Source organism: Malurus melanocephalus, unplaced genomic scaffold, assembly GCF_030028575.1.
Source record: "Malurus melanocephalus ecotype Western Australia unplaced genomic scaffold, MMel_1.1 scaffold_646, whole genome shotgun sequence".
Classification (NCBI taxonomy): Eukaryota; Metazoa; Chordata; class Aves; order Passeriformes; family Maluridae; genus Malurus; species Malurus melanocephalus.
The window spans coordinates 45,225-67,673 of NW_026623878.1; the positions used below are offsets into that span (position 1 = coordinate 45,225).

General features: G+C 39.3%; 1 protein-coding gene across 2 annotated transcripts in view; it reads right to left on the minus strand.

Moving 5' to 3' along the window:
* Positions 1 to 11,650: 11,650 nt before the first annotated feature.
* Positions 11,651 to 22,449, minus strand: part of LOC130583944 (alpha-1-antiproteinase F-like) — a 12,286-nt gene continuing 1,487 nt past the window's right edge. For both annotated transcript variants that reach the window (XM_057383628.1, XM_057383629.1), the window contains exons 2-5: positions 21,167 to 21,812; positions 16,025 to 16,295; positions 13,444 to 13,591; positions 11,651 to 12,257 (exon numbers count right to left, since the gene is read on the minus strand). In XM_057383628.1, the coding sequence (XP_057239611.1) occupies positions 12,057 to 12,257; positions 13,444 to 13,591; positions 16,025 to 16,295; positions 21,167 to 21,800 (1,254 nt within the window). In that variant the 5' untranslated portion in view covers positions 21,801 to 21,812 and the 3' untranslated portion in view covers positions 11,651 to 12,056. The remainder of the gene's footprint in view (positions 12,258 to 13,443; positions 13,592 to 16,024; positions 16,296 to 21,166; positions 21,813 to 22,449) is intronic.

The following is a 22,449-nucleotide window of genomic DNA, read 5'->3' on the forward strand; positions in this document are numbered from 1 at the left end:
ATAGGAATAAAAGGGGCAATTAAATTTAAATTGTGACCCACCCCCTGTTCTCACCCCAGTCCTAATTAGAGAGCCTGGCTTTAGCAATTCAATTGTTGCTTTATAAATTAAGTCACCAGAAGAGTTTATAAATTGGACCTAGTTGTTCAGTCACTAGTGGGATTATACTAATTTTGAGTCACTGCGAAGGCTGTTTCCAACCTGAAAGGTGATTACATCAGTATTCTGTTTTAACAACTACTTAATAAGTCCCCATGACTTCAAAGGGTTTTTCAGTTTGATTTCAGGCTAAGCATATTCCCCTAGAACAGCAGGTCCCACTGGTCCCTTGCACATCTTCTTGGTTAATATTTTATTGCAACATCCACACAGAACCAAATCATAAGCAGACAAATGAAATTAACCTAATGATAACATTCCACTGACCACAGAAAGTATCATTTGTAAGTCTCTAAGAAAAATTAATGTGATATACTTACAAAATCAGAAGCCCTGTTGCGTTCAGCTGATCATGCCATTCCCCACACTGTTACTTATACACCTTCACCATCTTCTGCATAATTAGAGTTGTTAAACATTACATAGGCCTGATAAAAATTAGAGCCAACCAAAAAAAAAGGAGGAAACAAAGCAAATATTGATGAAACAGGGTTCGCAAGGATCATCTCAGTTATGGAGCCAAAGAAGCTGACAATCTTCAGCCATTTGAACAACAGCTGTGACATCCTCTTGGTTGCCTCTGGCTGCGCAGAGGAGCTTTAGCACAAATGCTGTGTGAGTAGCACCCTACTGGAATCACTGGAAACAGGAGTTAACTCTCTGTGCCAGAAGTCAGACTTTCTGTGCTGTGATGAAGTGTATATGGAACTGGCAGCTGCATATCACATCAGCTCCGTGCTCTTCCAAAATCTGTCCAGAGGCAAATCTTCTTCATGATCCTCAGCCTGGATATGGATGACAAAGGAAATGCCTCTACCTTCTCACTTCTGCAGCTCAATACCACAGAGAGGGTACGTGACAGACATGTTTGCATGATGTGTTTCCCACCCTGGCTGATGAGGTACCTTCATCTATCACAGTTCTGGGTGTCTCTCAGTTACTGCCTGGGGCAGCTGGTGGGAATACAAGCAGCAGGCTGTTTACTCCCACTCGCTGGCATTCTGCATGTGCGCACCCACTGCTCATTCTCCTTGCCCTCTCACACACTTCTAAATTGTGCAGATGAAAACAGGTGCTGCTTGTTTCTATTAACTTTTCTCAACAGGAATAAAAAGCTGATGGATCAAGCTGACTGAATTTTTCCAGTTAACAGCAAAGACCATGATTGAGTGGTGACATGAAATGTGTTTCCCCATTTGCAATGACTCTTTCCTTTGTACTTGTTTACTCATGTATAATTTTGTTGTTACAAACATAGATAAACATGGAGACAGAACACAGATAAACTTTGGACGCTCCTCTTGTTTTCCTATGTATTTCTTCCCCTCTCCACCCTCCCCCCTTTCCTTTTTACTTCTTCCTTCTAACTCTGGCTGTAAAGGTCACAAACATAGAGATTATTTTACTCATCAAAGCCCAGGTGAATAACAGGTCATGGTGGTCAAGGATGAATTGTGTTACAAAATTGTTATAAGCCTCTTGTTTTCTCTTTCATTTGTGATGCCTCATAATTACTGTTTTGTTTTTAATAATGTTAAGCTAAACTTAATAAGGCATTTCCTTACCATTTCATTGTAGCAGTAGCAATAAGGTGCTACAGCACCTTGAAACTAAAATGATGAGCAGACAGATGCACGCATGCCAGGTGTACCACTCATTGCCATGAGCTATTACAGTCCCACCTCTCTACTGACCACAGTTTCAACTCTAAGTCATGAAACCATCTTAACCAGCTTCACTCATCGTTTATCTCCTGAGATTTTTTGCTCTATTATTTATTTCTTATAGGAATAAAAGTACTGAATATGGAAATAACCAAAGAGATGTGTTTTACTCCTTCTGATAATAAAAACCATGACAAAGTCTACATTGCCCAAGTCCATGCTACTGCTGCATAGTTCATGTAGGTCAGTTTCTATACCACACCCCAGCTCACATTTTGACATCTTTAGAAGAAATAGAGCCATATATTAATTTCAAGAATTTGCTAACATCTTGTAAACATCTTCTTGACTGCTTTGTTTTGAATAGAACATTCCAAAACGAGTTTAAAGAGTTCTTAATTAACCAATAACTGGTATATTCAATGATATCAGAACAATTCAACTTGTCCAGTGTTCTTGTTATGCTTCTATACCTCAGATAAGGGAATCAGAGTTTTTGTGTCAATTTAGCAACAATAATAGTTCTGGGATTATGGCTTGCAGAAACGAGTAACTTCAAATATAAATAAAAATTTATCCCTATAAATCTACTATGTCATACGACTTACACAAGGATTTGTTAGTGTAAAGAATAAAAAGGATATTGGCACAAGTATATTGACATCATAGCAGCAATACGAAGGGAGTGGTGTATGGAATTAGGAGGGAAATGGACATTACCTTCCCTTCCATTCCCTTGCTGATAGTCTTGAGTGATGGAATAGTCTTTGGGAAGGATCAGGCAGTCAGAGTGCAGGGAAAATTGTTAAGATTGGAGATGTATGTRTATGTGGTGAACTACGCTTTTTCTAGTCTGGATGAGGTATATAATGAAGAATAAACGCACAATCTGCTCACAGCGGTCATGCCATGCTTTCAATACTTCTTGGAAAATCTCCTCCACCGTCCTGTCAGAAAGACAAAATTCAATAGCTTGGAAAGGGACTGTGAAATTAAGATTAAATATAGTCTGTATATAGTGARGAAAACATGCACAAGGATAGGGAAGTTTTGCTCACAGAACCCTTTTCTCATTTGAATTAGCATCACTCTTATGAACAAAGTAGAGAACAGGGACAAGAATTTTTTTTTTTAAAATTACCAGTGGCAATGACCAATAGTGAACACTCATCATAATTTTTTGGTAGGAAAACCAATTCCAGTTGCAATTTACACTAAATGTAGCAGGTGTGTTACAGGTATGGTGCACCAATAACAGCTGAACAGCTGAACCCTCTCTTGCTGCTTCAGTGTGGGCAGGTTGGCAGGGACCACACAGGAGCCACAGCCTCCTGTAAAAGGAGCAGGAGAGTAGGCAGGTTGCTCTAATATTAGAAACCTTTACTTAGGCCACAGAATCTTTCAAAAGAATGCTGATTTTCCATTATTTCTGCATGCAACAGCTTTACCATGGATTTTCTTTTCAGACCTGAATGTTTCTGTGATACTAAYATTAGTAAGAAAATAACTTAGTGAGATTTTAATATCTGGATGATTTCCATATGGGGTATTGTGAAAGAATAGTGTGCATTCTGCTTTCTTTTCCTTCTAATCTCCAAAATAGATGACAAAATAATCTCATTTACCATAAAGGTCTCCAATAATATCTTCCATTGGCCAAGTACTGCTCAGGGTACTGGAATGATTTCAGGTTGGGATGAGAGAACTACTGGACTGAAAATTCAGGATAAATGGCTATCCTTGTTGAGAAGCTTGGTTTAGACCTTGGGAATATCACTAGCACTAATAGGCTTCAGTTTTCTCACTTTTAAGATAAAAATGACACATCTAACTTCCTCACTGAGATTAGATTGCTTGAAAATAAAACATTACTTTCAATGGTCTTGAGCATTGCTTTAGATATTTATTGCATTTAATGAAAACAGAATCATTTTTTATCAGCTTTATTGTATGGCACCTGTCTTGGAAACAGTGATACACAATCTGACAAGCAGTGGTCTGCAGGATGCAGCTTCATACGTCTTCAAAGTGAGATTTGAAAGTTCCCTCAATTGCATGCTTCCATACAAATTCCTCTGGACTTGACAGAAAGTGTCTTCTTTCCTGGTATGCTTGGCACTTGTATTCCAGGGGCGGTAGCCACCCAGGTGCATTACAGCGTGGGGACAGGTGATTAAGCACACCCAAGTATTTCAAGTATTAATAATCTGTATGCACCACATGACACTGCACAAGCCAATCCTTTTCCCAGACATTTTTCTTTCATGTCTAGAAAATGCAAATACCTGTTGCCAGCAACTAGAGCGTAAGAATCTTGTACAGGAAAATAGAGCAGTGAGCACTGTGCTCACTGAAATGGTTTTTCATTTTTCAGTTTGACCCAAGCATCATGCCAGCAGGGATTATTTCACCTGAATGTCTTCATGTATTGGCCATCCAGCATAGTGCTTCTAAAATCGTATAATGTATCTGGGGTAAGGCACCTGACTTCTGCTCTGACTATGTTAGCTAAGAGAGGAAGAATGATCAGTCTCAGGGGGGAGTTATAAGCAGCTGAGAAGCTGAGTTTCTGCAATGAGAACCTGTGACTGATCTGGGAAGGGAAGCAGAAACTCCCAAGTCCCAGCCCAAAGCTTTGTAACTACTGGTCTGTCCTTCTTTCCTAATAATGTTCTTGCATGAAAGAAAGAAAGGAATTAATCAATTAATTATGGGTTTCCAACAGCAATATAGTACTTAAAATTTTAATAAATGTGTGTCTATACAACATGAAAATATAGTTAACAAGAAACATCCAATGAGTAATTCAAGACTTAAGCAACTAACATTATTCTGAAAGCCTTCATTAAAAAGTTCTTCTTCACCTTCCCATTTGGTCCACTGACCCTGCTATCTGGGACCATCTCATCTGAATTGCTTTCTTTACCTCCTGTGTACTACTGAATGATACTGAATCAAATGCCTACCTTTGATCATGCAGCTGATCAAGTAATGTTGATCAAAGTGGATTGAAGTACACAATGACATTATTCTGTGACTCAGAAGATCAGCTGCCCAAACAGACAATATAGATTTTGGCTAATGCTCAAAGAAAGAAACCAGAAAGTGGTCTTGCAAGGCACAGCGTCAATTTACCTTGTTTATTACACCTTGTCAGTCTCCCTACTCACACAGAACAGCTCTGTTGAAAATGAGAGTACAAACATAGGAATCCACCAGGGAACACATGCAGAAGGGAGGGAAGTTTCAATTTTACTTTGAAGGGATATAGACTAGAAAAAATTTTTCTGTGGCCGCTCCTTTTAACCATGTTGGGAGAAGATAAAAGCCACCATGTAGCTTTTAAAAATCCTAAACTAGGTCAAAATATAAACAAGTTAAACCAAGCCATTTTTCTATGCAACCATCACACAAGCATCTCAAATCTATTACTCTTAACAGCAAAACTGTTGGAACTGTGACAAAACTTCCCCAATCCAAACTTGACAATACCCCGTCTAGTGTTGTCTCCTACATACTGATATCTTCTTTGATAGTTCTTTTCCTGCCTTTCTTCACATCACACACACTCACTTGCAGACCACTCTCACCTTGGCACACCATTCCTCTATCCCTGCTTCCTCCCTTAGCTTGGAGACCACTGGCAAGTAGAGCCTGTTGAAGAATTATAGAGGAAGGCATTCCCAAAGGAGTCACAGCAGGAGCCTTCATTGAAACTAAACATYTGTTGACCAGGGAAAGCCCAGACTAATTTTCACAGAATACCTGTGTGTCTTCTTACATAGAGCAGGAAAGCATTATGGCACTCCTAGGGCTGGGGTCAGCAAGAGTGGGGCTCAGCCGTAGAGAGCAGAAAGGTTAATCAGGTCACGAGAACTTCTAGGTGACCATGTCCTGTTCCTAGGTTCATTGATCAGCCAGTGAGAGTATTTTTTTCCCTTGATGATGCAATGTTTTTAAATTAATGCCTTTGGTAGAAATTAGGTGGGTGGGGATTATGAAAACCAGTTTGAACCGGTCTCTGGCCTTTGTGAATGCTCCGACTCTTATACTAATGATGATTGAATTAATCTCTTAACAAACACGTTTGTTTTCCTAATTCGCCTCCACACACATAATTACTATAGCTCCAAACCCAACACCCAAATCTTACAGCAGAGATGACATTTAGCATTCCCTGATCTCCAGTAATTTGTGAAGCACAGTGAATAGGGTCTCCTCACCAGAAACAGAATCCTGCAAGCCAAGTCTAAGAGGATTCACTGTCTTCAAAGGAGGAAATTTTTTATCAGCATGTTCTAAACATATTTCTGTTCACATTTTTGTGTTTAAGGAATTGTTTTTACTAATGCTCTGCAGGCCTTCAGTGGCCAGCAAAAGCTAAGACGCCCCTAAATCCTTTGAGCTGGAGGTCCGTACTTATCTGTGATGGTAGTGGGATTATACCCGAGCTACAGTTGCAGTGTTCCATTACTTATGACCTACTTCACAAATACTCTACTTTTTTTTCCACACCTGAGAGACTTTCCTAGATTGCACAAGTACCCAGATTCTTCCTGTAGCCCTTAATGTTCCCCGTAAAAATCCTTTCYCAGAAAAACATCTTGGAAGTTTCTTGAGTGAGAAATTTCCATGTAAGAAAGTAGAGTCAAAGAAACATYAACATTTTCATGAATATTTGACTTTGTCAATATTTTGAAAAATAAATTATGAAAATGTTCCATGCTAATTTTTATTTTWTAGGATACTGTGAATTGTTATTTTTTTCTACCATATCACAATAAAATGGAAAATTCAAAAGCATTTGTAGGCAATTTGCTGAGAATTTAAATTTTTTTCACAACTTGTGGAGAATTCAGTGTATTGAAATTTCACTTGGGAGAGAAAGGTAATTTATTTCATGTGAAGATAACATAAATAGGGGACTTTGGACATTGTTTGAAGACAATTGTAGAAAAATCTGACTGGAAAGAAAACTATTGTTTACGAGAAAGTTTTGGTCAGGCTCTCAATTCTTCAAATCAGGATGGAAAAGTCTTCTGCAGTTGTAGAGAATTTGAGGAATGAGGATGTCATTATTTTCCCACTCGTAGTTCTATTCTCATTTACCTTTTTTTGTGATCTAAARCCAGATTTATCATATACTCTAAGGTAATAGACGTTGAGAGAAAAGCTTGGAACTGGTATACCAAGAGATAATCCACRTTTAAAAATAAATTTTATTCATTTGCTATGAATTTGATGGGAAAAACAGACTAGTAATCAGATAGCCCCATTTAAAAAAATACACATACAATTGATAGAGAAATAAAAGATGAAACCCAGAAACATTAAATAAGAGATAAAATAGATCTGATGAGAATTTTTGTGAAATTTCACTGGAAAACAGCAAGGCATTCATGTGATTGTAAGAAGTATCATCAATTGTTCTAAAAAGACCAAAACTTCAAATATGAAGGCAAATCGAAATTCATCTATTTCAATCATTCAAAGTGATAAAAAGACCCATTTAAACCCTCGAAAAAGCCCACTTTTTTATAAAAGGTATGGTCCTAAACTTMTGAGTCATATGAATTGGCTTAGATTTTCAGTTATTTCCTACTGAACCACTGAGTTGATAGAAGTGTTGCTGTTAATTGAGGAAGCAAAAATGCCCTAAAATGTTTTGGACCCCCTTGGGAACAGCAAAAGGAAACAAACACTTAGGCTTTGACTGCGATTAGAGCCTAYAGGTATGCAGTAGAATTCATACATAGTGTATATATACACATAACTCATCCTATAAGCCATGCAAAATAGGCCCCCTCAGCTTAGGGTAAAAGTTAATGTAGTTCAGTACCCAGCATGMACTATGGGCATATCATGGAACAGGGGCACAAAGAGGTTTCCTCTCTTCAATCTCCCACAGTTTGGTTTCCTTTTTCATTGTCACTGAACATAGAAGTGGCATATCCAGTGGCTTATCCAGCATCACTGCATAATCTCTGTCCTGAGTGGAAATGACTAATTTGAGACCATCATGCCAAGTATAAACCAAGGGCTTTTTCCCTTGTGTTCTTTGTCTTGTACTTAGAAACAATGATTCTCCTGTGACATTTTATCAGCCAGTTSACCAGTCACTGTGAAATTCTTCCCAAAGAACAAGGTGAAACCACCAGCAAAATGTGTCACGTTGCAATTTATTAAAGTCTGACTTCTCTGACTAATGCACCCCTGAACTCATTGCTTATAAAGGGTATTCCTTCCCTACTGGTGTATGATTGGCTTTACGTCCTACCCTGAGGGATCTTACAAGTTTTCAGAAGGATGTGACAAATATCAATCAAACCATTACAATACATAGATATGTCAACTCTTTCAAAGAATTCTTTGTCAAAAGATTCTGGCTACTGCTGTAAAAGRCAATAAAATGTTTTTTATAAATACATTAACAATAAGAAGTAACTAAGGAAAATCTCCATCCTTTATTGGATGCAAGATGGAAGACTTTGAAAAAGGAAGAAGAGAAGGCTGAGATACTCAGTGCCTTCTTTTTTTCAGTTGCTAATAATAAGACCAGTTGTTCTCAGGGTACCCAGACCCCTGAGCTGCAGTCAGGAGAAGAATGAAGACCCCATAATCCAAGAGAAAATGGTCAGCAACCTGCTGCACCATTTAAAGTCCCACGAGTTTATGAGGCTGGATGGAATCCACATGAGGGTACAGTGAGAGCTGGTGGATGAGTTCACCAAACCACTTTCAATCATTTATCAGCAGTTCTGGCTCGCCAGGGAGRTCCCAGACYAACTGAGGGTGGTGAATGTGCCGCCCATTCACAGGAAGGGCCAGAAGGAGGATCTGGGGCATTGCAGGACAGCCAGCCTGRCCTCAGTGCCAGGGAAGGTTATGGAGCTGATCCTCCATGAGTGCCATGACGTGGCATGCAGAGGACAACTGGGTGATCAGGCCCTGCCAGCACAGGTTTATGAAAGGCAGATCCTGYTTGTGCTGACCTGACCTCCTTCTCTGACAAGGTGACCAGCTGAGTGAGAGAGGAATGGCTGTGGGTGTTGTGTACCTGGACTTTGGTAAAGCCTTGGACACTCTCCCAAAGCATCAAGTCAAAACAAGCATCTGCAAGGCTGGAAAGCTGCCTCATGGAAAAGGACCTGGGAATGCCATTTGACAGTTGCCTGAACATGAACTGTGTGCCCAGATGGCCAAGAAGGCCAGTGGCATCCTGGCCTGGATCAGCAATAGTGTGGCCAGCAGGACCAGGGCAGGGATTGACCTCCTCGAGTGCTGTGTTCAGTTCTGGACCCCTCAGGACAAGAAAGAGATTGAGGGGCTGAAACACATCCAGAGCAGGGCAATGGAGCTGGTGAAGGGTCTAGACTATTCTAGCTGTGGTTTTTTAGCCTGGAGAAAAGGAGGCTRAGGGGGGGCCTTAGCACTCTCTACAACTCTCCAAAAGGAGGAAGTTGTAGCCAAGAGAGGATCAGTCTCTTATCCCAAGGTACAAGATATAGGCCAAGAGGAAATGGCTTCAAGTTGTTTTGGGATGGTTTAAATTGAATATTAGGACAAATTTCTTCATGGAAAGGGCTGTCAAATACGGGAACAGGTTGCCCAGGGAAGTGGTTAAGTCATCACTCTMGTGTTATTTTGAAGATGTGTGACTGGGTCTCTTAGGGACATGGTTGGACGTGACAGCTCTGGATTAAGTGTTAGAGTTGACCATAAAGGTCTGAGTTGATCTTAGGGTCTTTTCCAATCTAAAAGTTTCTGTTTCTGTTGGCAGTCATGTTTATTATTCAATATTTTGTCATACTTATTCACAGAAATATAAATTCTGCAGTTTTAAAAAAGCTGAAATTGAACTAACCGTTCTGCACTTTAGATGCTCATCTGCATTTTTCAAAAAATTTAACATCCCATTTTTCTTTTCCCATTATTGTGGTACAGAGACACTTTGAGAGTTGCATCAATACGTACAGCTTAGCATTTTTCTTCTTGAGACAGCTAAAAGCTCTTGCACGCATACTAAACAGTCAGGGTAATTTGTTGTTACTTACTCTTTTATTACTTTTTTYCCCCCTGAATACTCTTCTATTGTTAGTTCAGCTTGGAATAGTGGTTTAAGCTCAACCACTGCAAAGGAAGCACATGTGCAGTAGATGGGGCTTTTCTGTTTTGCCAGCGCCTGCCCTAAACATTTCTTTTACACTTTGAACATCTACTGGCTCCTCGGGCTTTTTGAAATTATCTCTTTGGAAAAGAATATATTTTTTCTCATTGCTTTATTTAAATGCCATAGAAATGAGAAACAGAAAGCTGACAACTTTTAAGCACTCTTCTTGTTTCCCTGTCATCATAGTMTATTAAAAACTAAAAAGTTACGATATAGATGACCCGTATTTTGTTAATGAAATAACAGGAACTGCAGCTCAAAGCACATGCCAAGACGGATAAAATAGCTATTAGAGGGAGTCAAGAGAGAGCTTTTTAGAACAGAGATGAGACACACACAGAAGCCACACACTTGATAGAGTAGAAGGTGCACAATTTCTAAAGAATTTGAAATAAACACCTTTGCACCGAATGAATGCCCAGCTTTCCCAAGAAGTTCCCTGCCTAGGAGAGATAACCTACTATTTAACACTCAGGCTGAAGGAAGAAGGCTTTCTGAAACTCATCACTGGCATTACTGTGCCCATCTAATATATATGAGCAGTAAATTAATAACCATTTGTTAAAACTCATAAATAAAACCTGCTTGAATCGTACTTTAGTCTTAACTCTGAATTACAGAAGTAAAACAGCAAAATTAGAAACTTTTTTTATGTCATATTTATTCATTGTTGTTCTACCATAGTACGTTTGTCTGCATATTTCAAGGCTGTACAAAGACTGGTGTAAGTGCTTAATACCTATTAATAGACTAACCCATTTTAGTCAATAATTTACCCCTCCTGCAACCAGAGATCAGATATATACCAGGAGTATGAGCAAAGAAACAAAATAATGATAGATATTGTAAAAACCAGGAGAAAAAAAATAGATAGGAAAGTGAACAAGGAAAAAAAAATAAGCTTGTTCATAATGAATGTGATTATTGTTTCTCTTTATAGTGAAAACAGCTCTTTATAATATTATGGCTATACTAACCATGAAGCAGATGAGAAAAAGAGTACCAATGTTGTATTACTGGGCAGTCTGGGAACAGAAGGGGTTATACCAAGACACATGGCAAGTGTCACTCATGGGTATTTTTGGTAGGGTGCTTGATCCTACAAACAATACTGGAATGGCACTTCTGACCGTGGATGATCTCCCAGGTACAGACAGTAATGGTAAAGACACTGGAACCAGTGGGAGATGGCTTGTGCTTCCTGCCTGTCTAGAAGCCACTTTTGATGCAGGTGTAAGCTAGAAGTAGACTTCTGGATGCCCTGAGCTGTGTATTTGATTAAAAAAGGTTGGCTCCTGTGTACCAACTGCAGGGATCAGATCTACCTTTTCTTTTTTTAGATCAAGTTCTTGGAACCTCCAAAGTTTGCCCTGGAATGAGTCTGGGCTGTAGATTTCACAGAAACAGTAGGCAGGGCAGTATATATCTGCAGGGGAAAAACACTCTTTCTTTGAGACCCCTTWGCAGCAGCCAAGATGGGGCAGCAGCTGAAAGGCAAGGGTGTAAGAAACTCACTGGACAACAATGGTACTATGCAAGGTAATAAGCATTATGCATGTTAAGGACTATGCTAGTTCTGAACTTCATGTTTGTAGGAGAATGGACACAAATAGCAAAGTGACATGACTTGTACCCATTTGCCAGTCAACACAAAAAAAAAAAAACAGGAGAGAAGGCAGCCATGAGGGAAGAAGCAGATGTACACAATCCTGTCCACCCACATGCTCCTCATCTTCCCTGCAAGAAGATGTATCTATGCTGTCAGTATCACACAGACCTATTTTGTCCCACAGCTAATGACAGTTCTGCATGAATGCAACCTTCTTAAAAAAAAAAAAAAAAAAAAAAAAAAAAAAAAAAAAAAAAAAAAAAAAAAAAAAAAAAAAAAGCAAGGTCCAAACACACATGCAACTATGACAAATTGATGAAAACTCTCATCTACAAAAAACAGTGAATAACATCAATTAAGAGGCAGAGAGTCCCTCCATAGCCATGCCATAGTCATCAGGTCTAATACTTGATTTAAGAGTGGTCATCACAACAAACCTAGTTTGTACATTAACTTAATCTTTTTTCAGAGGGTTCACAATTTTCCCCATGAAGAGTATAGTGTTCTCCATAGTGTTCYCCATAGTTATGACCATTAGGAAGGGCCTGTTGAATCTAATGGTGACTGGAACGGACATGGGCACTATTTCCATGCCTGTGGCAGCTGCTGCTTCGGTGCCAGTCTCATCCACCTTTACCACAGCCTTATGAATAGCCTGTGAAGAAACAGACATTTTACAAGTCAAGGGGGTACAAAAGTAGTCACTTAAATAAGAATGAGAGTTAAAACTGCCTGGAGAAGTTATTGGTAAGCAACAAGCATCAGATGGACAGGTGTGAGTCCACTGCTAATAGACAGCAAAGTTMGAAAAAAGAATCAGCAAGCTACATGCAGCATAGCTTTCTAGCCCCAGAGAAGAAAAGTTACTCTCCAGTGGAGGGACATGTCCCGGCTAGTGAAAACATTTGCTTTGTTTGTTTTCTTATTCCTTGCACCTACTCATGGAGATCTGGACCAAATGTTAAGAGAGTAAAATCATATTTAACTGTCTATTAGAAGTTTGTGTGCTTGAAGAAATAACATGCAGGTTAGCACAATGAATAGAATTCTGAAATTATGTTTCCTATGTTCCTTCATGTTTTGGGAAAAACGGGAGCAAAGATGAAGGGCCAGAAATGGATGGTTAAAGCAGAGAAACATAAAAGTTTTACCTTGCAAAATTGAGATACTGACAGATCCTGATTCACTAATGTCCACTTGAGGTCATGAGGGCAGTTATTTTCTTCATTAAACAATGAAGTTTGCACTGACTGTCGGCTTTAAACTCTAGGTTTAGTGAAGCATGACCTATATAGCTTTAGCCTGGGCCAGGCAGTTATTGTTTATGTGCTYGAAGGCAAATGTTTGTAATAACTGCATTTTCCTTTCCTCCAAATTGCTCAAAAGCAAACTGTGTTTTTCCTCTCCCCTCTCCTCCATAAAATACAAGCAGTGATACATCCTACAGCTCCCTACTTGCCCACAAGCAGGTTAAAGAAGGCAGGCACAAACAGAAGAGGCCATGTAGTGACTGTAACAACACCATTAATGAGGTTATTTTGACCAGCTTGAGGGTACCAAGGTGTGGATAGGTGATGGGTTGATCATGTCTGTTTTATAAGGTCACCCCATGCAGGTCAAAATAACCTTCTAGATTAAAAAATTACAGACTTGTAACTTGCTCCAACCCAATTGCACACAAAGTGCAAATAACATGGACAAAACACTCTGTATGCCAACACCTGCCTTTTCCTGTGAAGCAAAGCCTCTTTACACGAGTTTTGCACCATGAATAGTTGTACAGAAAGTGATGCAAGTACCAGTAACCATGGGCCCATAAAACAAAAAGCAGCATGGCTTACCTGGGAAATTCTGTGCTGCGGCTGCCCAGTGATCCCAGAAAGGTCAGCCTTATCAGTGAATAGATCCATAATGCCCATTTTATATAGGATAGTTTTCAGGTCATATGTCCCGTGAAGCGTGAATTTYGGAAGATACAGATTTACTGAGCTGCCAGAAAAGAAGTTTGAAAAAATGGTGAAACATTTGATCAGTTATCACAGAATAACACAGACTCACAAAAGAATATCAGATTTTGCTTTTTTTTCTAAAGACATTTTGCCTGAAGGCTCTCTCTAGCCTACATAGGATATGTGCATTTTCAGAAGTTAATGATCTTTTGTGCAGTCTGCTCGAAGCACCTTYGTCATGGGCCATGAGGATGCATGTGTGAAAAAGAGATTCCTTTGTGTCTTAGAGCACAAAGGAAATTAAAAAAAAATCACCTTGTGTATTTATCATTTAAAACAAGACAGAGAGACAAAATTATATCCACTGAAGAAGCAGGACAACAGTAAGTAGTGATAGAAGGMATGGCAAAACAAGAGACAAAAGCAAATTTACAGAATATAGTTACTCAACAGATAATTATTTTTCTGTGTCAAGCCCAGTGTCTGTCTCACTCAATTTTAAGTGACTAGATTGCTGCTTTCCACAAATTAACCAAAGCTCTATGCTTCTGACTCATTTCCTCCTTGTTTTTGCCCATAAGTATCTACAATTCCTTTTCAAAGGTTAAGCCCAGCATTTTACAGCTGGAAGCAGCATAATGAGGTTGGTGATGGTGCTGAKATTAGGCACTGCTTCCTGGTGAGAAAGGACAGCTCTCCAGGGCTCCAGGTCAGAGAGATGTGGAGCACTTAATGAAGCTACAMAAAGTCATCCAGGGGGCAGGTGGGAAAGGGTCCGTACCTCCAGCATGGCACAGCATCCAGTGCCAACTCGGCTGTGTCCAACAATAAGAGTGCTGCTGGATTGATAACAGGTTGCTAATCTCTTACTTCTCCCTGATTTCAGCCTGTGCTGATTGTTGCCCCAAATGAGGATGCAGCTGTCATTGAACACCTGCCTTCCTGTTGCCTAAAGACATTCCTTCACAATCCCCCACTTGTTTCCAGTATAGAGGAAAGGGAAAGCCACAGATACAATAAAAGGGAAACCAGGAAGGAAGCGGTGGGATACACTTTCCTGAAGTGAAATTGATGTTTTCTCTACAGTTCAGCCATTTAAAAGATTTCAGCTGTCTGTACTGGCAACATTTCAGAGCTATCCTGTTTGACAAACTATCCAGTAATGAGAAATGCCCCTCACAACCCTTCTGCCACTAATGTCAACATCAGTTTGCAGATAGAAAAGGGACAAACATAGGTAGCCCACAGCCTTTAAATGATTCCATACACTACTTTCATTATTAAGATCTTCCAGAGACTCCAAATAATAGCAGATGCAATCAATTGCTTTAAAAACTAGAGGGGAAAGGTAATGACGAAAAATGGGGTGCAGCATGAAACAAACTTGTCTTTGACAGTGATTGTTTTTCATATTATAAGATGGAGAAACAAAATATTGTATTTAGCATTCTTCTTGATAATTGTAAAGGCAATTTTTTCTTTGACAAAAATTATACATGCGTGTCTTGATTTGCCATCTTGTTTGTTCTGTAGTCACAAACTTCATAGTTACTCCCAGAAATTTCAAAACTCTAAAGGTGCACAAAGAATTACACAGTTTTTCCTGTTTTCTGGGGGTTTTTTCCCCATATGAGGAAAAGGTTAGATTCTTTTGACAAGATTTAATAGTGAATCAGAGTTAAGAGYGTGAAACTTGTGTTGGGTTTCTGCATTCAGATGTAATTTTTTTCTTGAGAAGACACCRTCTAAAATACGATTTTCAAATGCCCATGTGACACATCAAATTCATGAATGAATACAGGGACCTGATACTGTAAACATGCTGTACACGTATTTTATGAAAGGCTACTGACATACATGACACTAAATGTAAGAACTCTCAAATTTTTAAAAGCATATAAACTTCCTGCCTGCCAGTCTCAAAAGCTAATTTGAATTGAGCATAGGTTATTCCAGTTTTTTAGGCCTTTTTAAGTCCTCAGAGAGCCTGAATAAGTGGCTCTGCAATATCCCAGATGCTCTACACCCTCATAATTGAGCATTGTCCTCACAATTGATGAATAGAAGTTGTTCTTTCAGCATTACCTGTACAATGACTGTTAATTTTAACAGGGAGAAAAGAAGAAAGAGACAATCAAAAAGCTGAAGTGCTAGGAATTTTTTTGTACATGGGAGAAGGTAGAAGACCTCTCTCCAAAAAAAATGAGAAGAGGGCTAAGTCTAAAATCTTGGGCCTATTGAGAGTTGAAGATGGGAAACAAAATGCAGAAAAAGTCCTAATCTGTGAAGGTTTTCAGTGCAGGCAGTACTGAATATGAAAACACATGGACAYTAAAGAACTAGATTCAACTTTGGTGAGGGGGATTCCTCCATAGATTAAAGTAGAACTAAAAATGGCACACTGATTCTGCATCATACCCCAGCACATTTGTTCCCTTCCCTACCATCTGAACCAAGAACTGCACAATTTTACCTTTTTGTGACTAATGTCCTCCACCTTGCTATACGTTCACAAGACAATCTTTTCTCCAGCTTCCTCATTCGTCCTCTATCAGGCAGAACGAAAAATGCTGAAGCACCTCCTTTGTAATCCATTTGCACCACAGTGGAAGACAGCTGCTCGTCATAGCCATGCTTGAACAGGCCATATCCAAACATCATCGGGACTTCAACCGCCTTGTTTGCATTCACAAAAAATTTGCTCTTTTTAGTGTATTTTGGATCGAAAGGCTTTTCCCATTCAGCTTGAAATATAAGAGACAGAGTTACAGGATATTTTGAGGACATGAAACAATWGGACATATTATCATAGGACACATTACCACAGGACACATTCTTAGATGACAGAAACTGGTACAGTTGGATCAGCTTCAAAGACAAACCAGCTTGCAATGATCACTTAATATTACTAAATACTCAGAATAATTCAATAGCAACACACAGTAGGTAGAATGTGTTGTAAAAATACTCCCTGAGATCCTAGAGCAGGCTGCAATATCCTTTCCTTAGATGAGCTATCAAGTGCACTACCTTGCACTTTTCCTGCATAACAGTTTTAAGGAGCCTGTATAGCCCTCAAAATAATGTGGCCATTCTTTTCTTATTCCCAGACCAAAAATAGGCTTGTAAAGGGTGACATGAGGAATAAATTCTCTGGAGAAATTAWGGGATTTGGGTTACTCGCAGAGAGGTGTTGATATCTCACATTATCTGATGACATATAGAGTCATAAAGAACTTAATTTTACCAGACCTCTCAGTTAAAAAACAAAACAGCAACAGCAGGAACCTTTTCCACTCTCATCTTCACATATTAAATTTCCAAAGGTTCCTCACTTAGTCATGGTGAAACAAACTGTCTGCACTAAAAATCTGAAAGATTCTTATCCTAAGTGGAGAGGAATTTCTAAGCCAAATTAAAGCTATCCACATCATCCATTTCAGAGGCTGAGCAAATTTTTAAAAGAGGGGGAAATAGTGTCGTTTTTGAAGAGTTTGTTGTTTTTATTTTATTTTTTAAGTTTTGTTGCTCTGTAGTAAATTTTGCCTTCTAGAGCAAAACTAATGTTTTGTTAAATGTAGTGAACAGATTCTGAGTACAAAAAGTGGCATCAAGAAAACTATGAAACAACCATTTCGACTTCTGATTTCTGTTTGAACATTGATTACTAGGCAGCTTGTTACAAATGAAATWATTATCGTCTGCTGTTTCCACCATCTGACATAGCCTGGACTAATAAATAGCTTTAGAAAAAGTGAAATGAGACTTCTTTAGTGAATGTCTTGGTCTCTGAAAGGATAGACTGACAACTGCAATACTCTGAACAGGGAAAAGCTGGTATTTTAATATACTTCATATTTTTTTATATACTTCACTAATAATGACTTTCATATATAACAGGCAGGACTTTTACATTATTATACCTAAGGGGAAACAAAAGGAGAATGAATCACAGAAACATGAATTTAACTAGTCCTGAAAAGCTTAAACAACACATCTAGTGCTCAACTCAGTGAAAACATCAACTGATTTCAAAAAGAACTTTGATTGAAAACTGAGTAGGATGTTAAGACCACTACTCTGGGCTTCAAGRTAGCAAACTCTGGGCTCTTCAGAGATCTGCTTGGGATAAAGCCATGGAGGGAAGAGGGCCCCAAGAAAAGTGGTTTGTCACWACAACCCCATGCAGCACTGTAGTCTGGGGGCAGAGTGGCTGGAAAGTGGCCCAGAGGCAAAGGACCTGGGAGTGCTGGTGACAGCAGCTGAACATGAGCCAGATGTGCCCAGGTTGCCAAGAAGGCCAATGGCATCCTGGCATCCTGGCATCCTGTGTGGCCAGCAGGACCAGGGCAGGGATTGTTCCCCTGTACTGGGCATTGGTGAGGTCACGYTTAGAATTCTATGTTCAGTTCTGGGCCCCTCAGGACAAGGAAGAGTGTAGTGGTGAGTCCAGAGAAGGAGCTGGGAAAGGATCTAGAGTGTCCATCATATGAGGAGCAGCTGAGGGAGCTGTGGTTTTTTAGGCTGAGGAAAGGAGGCTCAGGGAAGAACCTCACTGATCTCCACAAGCACCTGGAAGAAGGCTGTGGCCAGGTGGGGACAGGGCAAGAGGAAATGACCTCAAGCTGTGTCGGGGGAGGTTTGTGCTGGACATCAGGAAAATCAGTCTTTACTGGCAAGAGCAGGGACTGGGAGAATGAAAAACTGCACACTGTATAAGAAGATGAGGTTCAAGTCCATCCAAAGAACCTGAAGATACACAGGTCCATTAGACCTGATGAAAAGCATCTGTAGATCCTGAGGRAAATGAATGAAATGGCTAAACCACTATCCATCATATTTGAGAAGTTATGGCAGTCTGCTGAAATTCCCACTGACTGAAAAAGAGAAACAATAGCTCTCAATTTTAAAAAGTGAACATAGAGAGCCAGGAAACTCCCAGTCTCTCTCTCCTCTTTCAGTGGCAAGATCTTAGAGCAGACCGTCTGGAGACTATGCTAAGACACAAGGAAAATAAGGAAGTGATTGATGACAATCAGCATGACCTCACTAAGRGCAAATTGTGCTGAAGAATAATTGATGCCATCTACCTGGAGCTGTGCAAACCGTTTCACACTGTTCCACATGACATCCTTGACTCTGAACTGGAGAGATGGGYGTGACAGATGCTCCACTCAGGGGATAAAGGATTGGCTGGWTGGTTGCATTTGAACGGTTGCGACAGCTTGTAGTCCAAGAGGAAACCAGAGATGACCAGGACTCCTCGGGGGGTGGTATTAGGAYCAGAGCTGTTCAGTATCATTGTTGGTGACACGAACAGTGGAATTGAATGGCACAACAGTGGCACCAAGATGGCATCATTCAGCTGACAGCTGTTAGCAAGGGATGCCCTCCAGAGGGAAAGGATGCCATCCAGACAGAAGGGATGCCATCTAGGGMGAGTGAGACAGGCTTGAGAGGTGGCCATATTGGAACATTTTGAAGTTCAACAAGGCCAAGTGCGATGTCCTGCATCCCAAGCACAATATAAGCTGGGTAAACAATGGATTGAAAGCAGACCTGAGGAGAAGAACTTGGGGCTGTTGGTTGATGAGAATCTCAGCATGRCCTGGCAATGTGCACTTGCAACCCAGAAAGCCAAATACACCCTGAGCTGCATCAGAAGAAGTGGGGCCAGCAGGTCAARGGAGAAGATTCTCCACCTCTGCTTCACTCCAGCGAGATCTCACCTGGAGTACTGCATTCAGCTCTGGGGGCTCCAATRTTAGAAACTTGTGGAGRACTGGAGCACCTCTCCCATGAAGACAGGCTGAGAGAGCTGGGGTTGTTCASCCTGGCAAGAGAAGGCTCTGAGGAGATCYTAGAGCCCCTTCCAGTACCTAAAGGGGGCCTATAGATGAGGAAAGACTTCTTACACAGGCAGATAGAGATAGGACTAAGGGGGATGACTTTAAACAGAAAGAGATGGAAGAATAGACCAGTTATACAGCTAACTGAGGTTAAGAAATGTTCTCTGGATTAATCCCAGCTCTAGATTGTTAACCTACTCTTGATTTCAAGATTARAATTGTTATTATATTACTGCTATTAATGCTATTCTTTAATCCATTTACTTTAAAATTGGAAAGCTGAAACTGAAACTCCACCASCTTTGGAGGAGTTAGGAAATCTCTGCAGTAGTAAAATGAACACCTAATTTTAAAAAACCCCAACAACCCTTATTGTCAGAGCATGTAGAAGTTAACTGCTATACAAAGTTATCTTTAATACAAGTTTTCTCAGGCTTTTTTCCCACAGTGTTTCTAAATTTGTCACTCATTCTTCAAACAACCTTCAGTACAAAAAAATTCCACAGGTCTTTTGCCTGTTTTGGAAGATGTACCTGATGCTTAATAAAAGCCTAAATGAAAACATGACTTGAGATAAACAAGTGTGTTTTCAGTAGAACAAAGAAGCATCAGTCATCTGTATTTCAGTTAGCTCCATTTGTGGCCAGATCTTCAGATATTAACAGAAGGAGCAGAAATGGTAAGCAGAACAAAACAGAAATATAATTCTTAACTATTGTCAGGGGAAGCCTGATATTAGAAAGTGCAAGAATCCAGGCTAACAGTTTTAAAAGGATAGTTTTTCTTTTAAAAAAAATTCTAATATATCATCTCCATTTCAGTTAAAAATCTTGATGACATTTTTAGCACATAGATTACAAAATATTATTTTTCTGAGTATACTTTGTTTTCAGCATATATTCAGTAAGAAAGAGAAAGTTTGAAAAAAGATGCAATATTTGTTATTAGACCACTGATTGAGCCTTACAGCCTTGATCCTCTTCTTCTCATTAGATCAGAAGTCTGAAAAGCTCTGGGAAGTTTTGTAGACTGTATCTAAGCAGACTGCACAAGTTAATTAAGAAAAACAAGCTTATTGTCAATAGGCTTGTATTTGATACTGGTGGGTCCATCTCTTCACTGGAACATATTAGAATCTGCAAATCAAAAAAAAAGGTTGAAACCTACATCTCTAGACACACCAGGACTACAGACATGCTACCGGCAAAGGCATAGTTAGTAAAAAAAATAAGGAGGACATGAGTGTGAAACTAAAGCTATTGTTGAATGTTTAGTTTCGAATACATAAACGTACACAGTAACAGCAAAGTTGTTGACTAAACATATTTTCTATTCAATAAGATGCTAAGTATTACTTTAATAGCATCCTTTGCATTTAACTCTGAACTTGCTGATCAAACATCCAGCTGGATTGAAATTCACAGAACTGGATTTCAGCCAAGCACTTAAGAAAGGGCTTGAATCCCAATGGATTGTACAGGATTAGAGATGCCTGCCTCAACACATATTTCACTTAAACTTCAAAAGGAAAGAAGTTTATTTATTAAAAGATATGAGAAAATTTGCCATATATTTTGCTAAGAATTATCAGTGTCAGGTAGAACAAAATTTTCAATAGCTTTGTTTCTAATTAAATATAAGTGAGGACCAAAAGGAAAACAAGATGTTAGTCCATCTGAAACACCATATTGCAAGAAAAGATGAAGTCCAAGTCTGACCTGAGGAAATAATTTATGGAGCAGAAAAATATGATATGTGTATCTTACCGTTAAAATAAATATAGCTAATAAGGAGAATTTCAGTAAGTGGATCAAGGTTATTTACGAGGTCCTTGATTTTCCCATTGGTTCTTCTTGCTACATATTCATTGATCTTTAACTGGGCTTGAGCAGGATTCTTGAAGTTCATAGGATAAACTTCTCCTTCATAGTATTTTCTGAGATTATTTAGAAATTTTTCTTGTGGCTTCAGTCGATCAAGCACAAACAGAACATTTCCCATATTCAGCTGTAACCCCTCATTCCTTCTGTTTACCATTTGCATGAGCTGGCGATAACCTTCATGTATGTCATTTTCAGAAATCTGACGTGGGTTGAAGCTAAGGACCCTGAGAATCTGTTCCAGGGTGTCTGATCTGGCACCCAGAGTCACCATTGCAAAGGCAGTCGAGATGCTCAAAGGAGAGAAGAAAAYATCCCCACTGTTTTCAAGAGAAGAAATCTCTTTGTAGAAACAGCATTCGAATTGACAAACGCTGTTGCTTACACTCTGCCACAGCATGTTTCGGTTCTGTTGTCCTCCTTGATTCTGGTTTCTTACCCCTTCTTGGTAAGGCTGATAGCAAAAAGTGTTGGAATGGATTCCAGCAAGTAAAAGACACAGGAAAAGCAACATCTTCATATTTCTGTGACTCTGTAATAGAAGAAAAATGACATTTGGATTACAAATCTTTTCACCTTCTGTTTAGCAATACATCAATCCCTTCACTTAGCTTAGCTTAGCACCAGGCACTCCAAGATATTTGAATTGAGGGAAACAAGCTTTCTATTTCAAGGAAGCAGACTCTGGAAAATTACTCAACCTACCGAAGAAGTTATGAAATATTAAAAATTAAAATAAAAGAAGGATGAGGTAATTCCAAAGACGCCCTCATTAAAGTTAGGCTGCAATTAATTTTAAACTGTTTTTTCCCAATATTTTGCTTTCAGTGTTTCCAATTCTCTTTCACTCTTTAGGTGATAAAGAGTCAAAAGTACAGGTCTGTAGAGAAGAATGTAAGGGAGCCAGTCAAGGCTGACCAGTTACATTTGGAAATTCAGCTGATGAAAAATTGAAGCAGAATAAAGGCACAATATTCCTCCTTTGTGAAAGTTAAAATATACATTTTTGAGTGGGCTGCATGTAAACACATATGCAGGCACCAAGGAGAAAGTAAATGTACTCGTTAATGAGCAACTGATTAACATTTGTGGTGATTTCACACAGCTTGAATAATAGAGCACAACTAAAAGGAAAACAACCAACTTCCACAAAAAAAAAAAAAAAAAAA